We start from the raw sequence: 8574 nt of genomic DNA on the forward strand, positions 1-8574 counted from the left end.
ATGGTTGCTTTTGGGAAAAAGTTGAAGGCCAGACAAATAGAAGAATGGCAAGGGTATATTATAATTTGCATATTTCTTGAATTATTTATCTATCTATCTATCTATCATTTCTTATCATTTTCTTGCAAAATAATATGAACACATATATCAGATATTACATCAGTTACAAGCTCATGAAGAAAAGAGTGAAACAATATACTCGCCAGGTCGAAACAGGAGGCTATGAACGCAGATATGTTCTCAAAGACTTTTCAAGAATGCTCGATCATCAAGTACGATACACGAAAAATTTTAATATCTTTTGGTTTATAGAATTTTGTGAGTGGTTATTTACTTTTTCTATATATGTAGATTGAAAAAATTGTTCTGTTTCTACTGGAGCAACAAGGGATTCTTAGTGGAAGGATAGCCAAGCTTAGAGAACAACAAGATATGCTTCAAAATGAGCTTGATTTACCAAGAATAGCTTCTTTACAAGATGGTTATAGAGTTATTGGAAGAGATCTACTAAAGCTTCTATTTTTTGTTGAGATAAATGCAGTCGGACTTCGAAAGATCCTTAAAAAGTTTGATAAACGTTTAGGATACAGGTTTACCGATTATTATGTTAAGACGCGTGCAAATCATCCGTATTCCCAACTTCAACAAGTCTTCAAGCATGTGGTAATTATCCCGAGTCCATGCATATTCTTTTTTATTTTTTTTGGAAGTGTGACAACCTATTATTGCTAGTAAGTGGAATCAGGTGATATGTAACTTTGTGCTAGACATGTGGTATTCAAAGGGGTTAAAGGCATGAAACCAGCCTAAGACCTCTGCTAGAGCGACTCATGTGCTCCATATGATCATTTAAAAATAATTTAATTTCATTATTTTATTTTGAATGAAATATAATGGAATTTTCAGGGTTTAGGTGCAGTTGTCGGGGCCATATCCAAAAATATAGCAGAACTTGAGGATTTTCAAGGGAGTTACTTATCCATTTATGATCAGCCCGCTCGTCCTCTCCAGGTTTTCCCATTTCTTATAGCACGGGTCGGGTAACATTTCAAAACAAGTCATTTTATATTCAAGTCAAATGGATGGGTTGACCCACAATTTTTTTATCCTTTCTAATTTGTTGTATGAGTAATAAATATGTTAATCATAATTACCTTAACAGTTTTATTACAATAATCTCACATCACATAAAAATAATTTAAGAGGCTGTATACATTAAAATAGCATTTGGACGACTTTCATCCTGTTTGACTCGTTTGCAGGATCCTGTGATTGACTCGATAAAAGCAGCGGTCGACAGATTATCTCACTCAACAAATTATCTTACTTATTTGGGGCAGCATGCTCTTATCATGCATGAAGACTTGCCAACAACTAATGAAGAAAATGTTGATGATCAAAGATACCATTTCATGTCACTTTTGTTAAACTTGGTGAACACATTTCTTTATATGGTGAATACTTATATTATTGTCCCAACGGCAGATGATTACTCCACGAGTCTTGGAGCTGCACCAACCGTTTGTGGGGTTGTAATCGGTGCAATGGCTGTCGCGCAAATATTTTCTTCGGTTTATTTTAGCGCTTGGTCTAATAAATCATATTTCAAACCATTGATCTTTAGCAGCATTGTTCTTTCTTTGGGCAATGTGATGTATGCGTTGGCGTATGATTTTGACTCATTGACGGTGCTTTTACTCGGCCGTCTATTTTGTGGGTATGTCTTGGCCCTTGTTTAGATTTAGGGGAAATCAAAGTTAAATTGTATTCCATTTAGCCTCAAAAGTCAAACTAAGACCTTTTGAGGTCAAACCTGTTCTTTAATAAAAAGCGTAATTATTCTCAAATATAAGAAAGCTTTAGTTCAAAGTTTTGTTTTTTTGTTTGCCTCTAGTAAAAATGTGGTGATGATTATAATATCTAAAAACTTAAACAAGTTCCACCACTTTCTTATTCAATCTGAGAATGCAAAATGGTTATATATTGTTAAACAAGTACTTATCTTTTAACTTCTTGTTTATAATTGTTTAGTCTTGGATCTGCTAGAGCAGTGAACCGGCGATATATTAGTGATTGCGTACCACTCAATATCCGAATGCAAGCCTCAGCAGGTTTTGTTAGTGCTAGCGCTCTTGGAATGGCTTGTGGCCCTGCAATTGCTGGATTATTACAAGTTAAATTCAAGGTTTACATGATCACCATTGACCAAAACACGGCCCCCGGTTGGGTTATGGCTGTGGCGTGGGTGTTTTATTTGATTTGGCTCTCGGTTTCATTTAAAGATCCCGGTCATCTCTCTCAAGAAGCTCATGTCATTGAATCTAAAACAAGTATGCTGAAGATAAACTGTAAAAGTTAAATCTTTTGATAACCATGATGGAATATGTTATTTCTTTTTATTTTTGAGGGGTTGGATATTTATTGCAGGTGTAGCCGAGTGTGATACACTTGAAAATGGTGCAACACAACCGCTACTTTTAAGTTCACAAGCGCACCAAGATAATGTGGATGAAGATCAAGAATGTGACATGAGTGAAGCACCTTCAGAAGACTCACATGCGCCCATTAATTCCATAGGTGCAGCGTATAAGTTACTCACACCTTCCGTAAAGGTTCGTTTTTTATACAAATTACTTGTGTGATCATTTGTTGACGAGTCTTGACAAGATGATCGATTAATATCAGGTTCAGTTGTTTATATACTTCATGCTCAAGTATGCAACCGAGATCTTGTTGGCAGAATCTAGTGTCATCACTTCATACTACTTCAAATGGACTACAAGTAAAGTTTCAATATTTCTTGTATGCCTTGGCCTAACTGTTCTTCCTGTAAACATGATTATTGGAAGCAATATCAGCAGTATGTTCGAAGACAGGTACAATTTTATTTATCTTTATCTAGTACCCGTTTCATTGTTGCTCTAAAAAAACTTGGAATTAAAGATTTTGTTCATATTAGACACTTTTTTCACAAGACAATGAAACTTAACATGAATGTGAATACACTCAATAGCCAATGACTTTTAATGTGGCTGATGGGTAATATACCCTTAAAAACCTATGTACTGAGTGAAAAAATGTGTTTAATTGTATAAATTATCTTAATATTTATAAAATTTGGGCTTTTGTCAAGTTGTTCACATGGTGTCAATCGTGTCGGGTTGGTGAGTTGAGGGGTTGCTGTTGGCGGGTTGAATTGTTCAACCCCAACCTAACACATATTTTTATTTCGGTCAAAAACATCAATCCTAACATGCACACACTTAACCCATTTATCTAAATGCGCTGGTGGGTGATAATCAAGTTGTAGACGTGTAATCGGGTTGGTGGGTGGTAGAAAATACCTGTTTAACCAAAAGGGTAGGTGGGTCGACTTGTTTAACTAAACGGGTAAACAGATCAACCCGAATACGACCTGTTTTCAGATAGGCCAACCCAAAACCTGAAACCTTTTTCTTTTGTCGTGTCAGAAATTGCCACCTCCAAATTATATTTTAACATTTACAAGCATTTACAAATATAACTGTGACAGTTATTTTTGTAGAAAAAAATGTGGCCACTTGCATATAGTTTTAGGAAAGAGTATGTCGACTATTTATATGTTTTCTTATATAACCACCTGTTTTTTTTCACAGACAAATTTTACTAGCATCAGAGATCATGGTTTGTTTGGGGATTGCAGCTAGTTTTCACATTATAAATCCTTATACCGCGACTCAGTATGTAGTATCAGGGCTCGTTATGTTTGTTTCTGCTGAAGTTTTAGAAGGTGCCATTTAAAATCATATATGTTTCACAACATGTGCCGGCCGGGCTAACCATTCAAAACATTTTCTTGTTTATACTTAGGTGTGAACTTGTCACTTCTATCGCGTGTAATGTCATTGCGACTATCACGTGGGACTTACAATGGTGGACTACTGTCAACTGAAGCTGGGACTATAGCTAGAGTGATTGCAGATGCTACTATAACACTAGGAGGGTATGTTGGTGAGAGTAGACTCTTGAATGTTACTTTACTACCATCACTAACGATCTGCATATTGGCGATTATTGCTACGGGTTTGACCTACAATTCTCAATACTGATTTGATGCTTGCCAAGCTTGGCTCGGTTAATGTCTTGTGGCCGAAATATACACTCTAGGTTCATGTGTGTTGGGGGTGGGGTGGTCATGTATAATAACACTTTTAGTAGTTATTAGCCCCAAGATGAGGTGCATGGTATGTTGTGCAAAGGCACACCTCACTCTGAGGTGCAAAAGAACGCTTTGTGTACGAGCATTGTCGTGCCACTCACTGATGCGACCGGCTAGTTTCTTGCGTTTTAGAAAACAATGTGTTAGTTCTTTGGTTTTATATAATTTTGGGCGATGTCTATTTATGATAACTGTTATGTATTTTACAAATCGGTTTTGGATTGAGTTTTTACACTCCAGGTTTTGTATACTTGTATCAAATTTGACACGATAATGAACCAAAAGTAACAATTTTTGTAGTTGGTGTTTATTCCTAGGTCCCAAGGGGGAAGAGGAGAGACTTGTGTTGTTAACTCCTCCACCGCAACTGATCATTAACTGAATATGACTAGCATTTGGCAAACATGATTGATCACTTGAAGGTTTCCAATACATAGACCACATATATATAGAAGTTTCCATCACTAGAGATCAAGGATAAAACATCAGATTTGCAAAATCTAAACCACCGATGCCATCAAACATTAGGTGTAGGACAGGCAAACTGGACGGGTCGGGTGGGTTCAGGTTGTGGCCAAATAGAGTTGATTTGCAATGAGTCGTTTTAGAAAAAAGTACCAAGTGGGTTCACTCGTTACAGTTTTTATGGTGGCTAGTTGCTACGAAAAAGGTGGTTGTGGATGCAACGGTAGAGGGGATGACTACAAAGTGGTGTCGGGAGTGAGGGCATTGGTGGGCGTGTCGGGGATGGCAGCGACGGTGCTGGGCGCGCCAGCAGCGGTGGAAGCAACAATGACAATATTGGCGCCAACGGAGGAGTGGCGGCGGCGGGGGCCGACGATGATGTGTAGATGAGAGAGCAAACATGTTCATGAGTGTTGCTAATCTATTGGACCTATTTTAGGTTAACAAGTTTTTTTATAGAATAAATTACTAAAAAGTTCATTTTTTTTCCGTCCAAAAAGATTGTCATTTTTATTTTTCAACTTGACCCTTAAGTTTTCCCGATTGTTGCCAGTATGGTCAAAATCGCTAACTTCGATCGTTTTCGTCGTTAAATGATTGTTGATGGGTAAAATTTTCTCTTTTTTTTTTCAAATAAAAAATCTATTTCTTTATTTATTACTCATTAATTCATGATGGGCCACCACTTCTCCCTTATAGACATGGTTGACCAACCCTTGTTTCTTCTCCAATAACCACCATCCATCTTCTTAATTTCCAAAACCAACCTGATGACCGCGCATTATGCCGCAAATACAAAGATACTTAATTGGCATCAGATACTTTCAAGCTCTTGCTTGAGTTGTGAGAAGAAGAACCATTCATTTGTTTGAACTTTTAACCCAACTCTTCAATAGATCAAATAATCGAACACCGTCCCTTTCATTATCCGTAGCGATCCATATCCTTAAATCTAAAAGGAAAAATTCAATTCATTTGCACAAATGAGGAAAGGAGAATGAACCATGAATCTTTCTACGTGGATCTTTGTAATGCCTATCATATTCTGGCTTTGAAATTGTAAGTGTCGTTGGACCTACAAATTAGATTTTGGATCTTTTTAATGCTTATTATTTAGCGGCTCCATCCTCACCCTGCCACCATGATCCAATTGTAGACCTCCTGTTTGTTGATCGTCTTGCAAGATATCCGCATCATGATGGTGATTATCTATCCTAATGGTTCTAAAATTACTAATCAACCGAGCAACATCAAGAACCCTAAAAAATCTAACAAAACCAAAGTGGTTCCCATCTTTGTAACCTTCTTTGTAACCCTCTTTCAAATTATTGATTAACCGCGTAACTTAAGAACCCTTAAAAATCAAACAAAACCAATGTATTTCCCTGCCTTTGTAACCGATTGAATATATATACACACACATCCCCATCTTATACGAAGATATGATTCTTTTCCACCTAGTTTTCTTCTTAGCAATGGTATTTATTTATATATAACTAGAGAGGTACTCGCGCTATGCAACAGGGAGAATAGACACTGATAATCACATATCATGTTATTTTATTTGAATTAAAAAAAAACTATAAAAATTTCATACTAAAATTAAAGAGAATAAGGTGCTCATATTTAAGGTCTGTTAAAAAAGTTATTGTATGAAAAAACTATGGCCGTCTAAAAAATCACGAGAAAGCTGATTTGAATGAAATTAAATGAAATATTTATATGGATGAAGATAAAGGGGGCAAAGTGTAATTAGAAATTTTCAAAAATTGGGTAAACATGAGAAAGGCGGGGGGTTGGTTGGGCAAAATTGTAAGTGTGGAGGGAGTGGACACCCAAGGGTAGTGAAACTATCCTTGTGGCACTGGCTATTCATGCACTGACATATCATTTTTACCCTTAATTACCCTAGACTACCTTAAGGGATGACAGTAGTGCATCCAAACTTCCCTAAAAAATTTTATATTTTTTTTATAATTTTAAACACAAATAAATAAAAACTTCCTTAAAAATTACATAATTCATAATTCAAACTAAAATTAAAAATTATATAATTCAAACTAAAAAAACCAAAACAAACATAATAAAACTAAATCTAAAAACCACAAGGCAACCCGTATTTTTTTCGCAATTTGACATTTGCGGTCAAGAATTAAATCCAATAAAAAGCCAGACAAACCTTGGTGTGTGTCACACCCTCAAAATCCACTAACGGAGTTTTACCGTCAGAGGGTGTGAACTGGCAGGATCGGAATCATCAGTTATAATCAAACCATAAAAACGTTTAAATGCAAATAAGTGCGGAAGCTTAAAAACCTTAATTCAAAAGCTGCGTCACGCAGGACGACTTAAAACCAAAGATAACTGTTAAAAGTATGTTTGCAAAATAAAAGTGTTTTCATTTAATGCATGCTCCTAAACCGCGCGGCCGCCTCGGCTACCTGAGAATAACATACTAAAAGTGTCAACACAAGGTTGGTGAGTTCACAAGTTAAATAAGATAAATCGTTTAGCGTTTTGCGTAACCTCGTTACGACGATTCAGTGTTTTGCGTAACCACGTTACGACGTTTAAGTGTTGCGTAACCCCGTTACGACGTTTAAGTGTTGTGTAACCACGTTACACAACGTTTAAGTGTTTTGCATTACCAGATAGTGTTATGTCAAATTATATATCGATAGGTAGCTAATCTATACAACAAGTATCGCTAAGTGGTTCGCGACCGAAGCTGACTGTTTATCAAGTGCCCGTCACCAGGTCAATCCAGACCATGGTAAGTGTTAGCCAAAATTACACCCACTCAACCTCCAGTTGAGCTTAACGTCGGGTGGGGTTTGTCAAACCCAGTAGTACTACTCAACAGTGACTCGCTATTCCAAATATTAACCGGTCCGATGTGTGGGACTTCAAATGTTACGTTTGCCGCTTAGCCCTTTACAAGTGATATATAATTTATAACAAAATCTTAAATATGCGTTTATCTCAGAAAATATGTTTATCGGAGTATGTTATCTCCCCCAAGTGAAAAACGTTTGAAAACAGTTCAAAGAGCGGGGTAAGTGAAACTCACTGTTTGCGAAGAATATCCCGATCTAGATCACCAAGTGATGTGCGTCGTAGAAACTCTCTAGCGTTCTAAATAACAAAGAGATTTTCTAAGTATCGGTACGTTTAACGAGTCTCTAGACTCGGCACATAATACCTATGCACGTAACAGATTTCGTGTTTCGTTTGTGAACTGTGTGTGACTTAAACAAGTACAATTGTGATATGATACATGAGTGAGCAATTACTTTCGTGTCACGTACTAATAACATACTTTACTAGCAATTATTCCCGTAAGGGCATTTTGGTCAACAAACAAAGATTAACTAACCATTATTCCCCATAAGGGCAATTTGGTCAATTCATGGCAATCAACTAACAACTATTCCCCGCAAGGGTATTTTGGTCAAAATACAACAATTATACAAAAACTATCATATTTCATGCATTCCTACACAACTCAGCAGCTAGTTTCGTTATGACAGAATTTCTACTTGAAAGATTGCACTAGTTCACCGATCGTAACGTCTCAATTAATTCACCAAAAATCACCACAGAAGCATACATATCTTAGGTTTCCAGAACATATTTTATCTTATTTTTATTCCACATATTTTTCTTATAATGATCAAAAAATTACAGCAAACTCATATCAGTCAGATTCATGTGCAACAGAATGTTATTTGCAATTCCCATTAAACGAAAAATCCAATAAATGCAAGACCACTTGGGTTTGGTTCCTAACTCAATGAGTCAACTTCCAGAAGTGGAACCAACCCAATTGGTCTCGTAGTTCATGAGATATAACATTTACAACATAACCTAACAGCAGGTCTAACAGCTCAGCTTTGCATCACGTTTTTGTA

General features: G+C 36.5%; 1 protein-coding gene across 2 annotated transcripts; it reads left to right on the forward strand.

Annotated features, from left to right (window-relative positions):
• LOC143537598 (SPX domain-containing membrane protein At4g22990-like) lies at positions 1-4088 on the forward strand. 2 transcript variants are annotated; one of them, XM_077031332.1, is made up of 10 exons: positions 1-53; positions 152-272; positions 352-663; positions 907-1011; positions 1263-1717; positions 2032-2354; positions 2428-2612; positions 2686-2876; positions 3636-3769; positions 3850-4088. In XM_077031332.1, exons 1-10 carry the CDS (start codon positions 1-3, stop codon positions 4086-4088), a joined length of 2118 nt encoding a protein of 705 aa, XP_076887447.1. The 2 variants fall into 2 exon arrangements, with proteins under 2 accessions (XP_076887447.1, XP_076887448.1); XM_077031333.1 differs by having other exon boundaries at positions 2032-2330.
• The last annotated feature ends 4486 nt before the right edge of the window (positions 4089-8574 follow it).

Source organism: Bidens hawaiensis, unplaced genomic scaffold (genome assembly GCF_021521415.1).
Source record: "Bidens hawaiensis isolate Kalapana, Puna unplaced genomic scaffold, B.hawaiensis_p1.1 tig00011229_1, whole genome shotgun sequence".
In the NCBI taxonomy this organism is placed as follows: domain Eukaryota; kingdom Viridiplantae; phylum Streptophyta; class Magnoliopsida; order Asterales; family Asteraceae; genus Bidens; species Bidens hawaiensis.

What these genes read in the sequence shown, in the direction of transcription:
- LOC143537598 (XM_077031332.1), top strand. Translation starts at nt 1, where the DNA reads ATGGTTGCTTTTGGGAAAAAGTTGAAGGCCAGACAAATAGAAGAATGG. An exon ending in CAAATAGAAGAATGGCAAGG is followed by an intron (nt 54 to 151) that starts GTATATTATAAT and finishes CACATATATCAG; the next exon opens with ATATTACATCAGTTACAAGC. An exon ending in AGCAGTATGTTCGAAGACAG is followed by an intron (nt 2,877 to 3,635) that starts GTACAATTTTAT and finishes TTTTTTTCACAG; the next exon opens with ACAAATTTTACTAGCATCAG.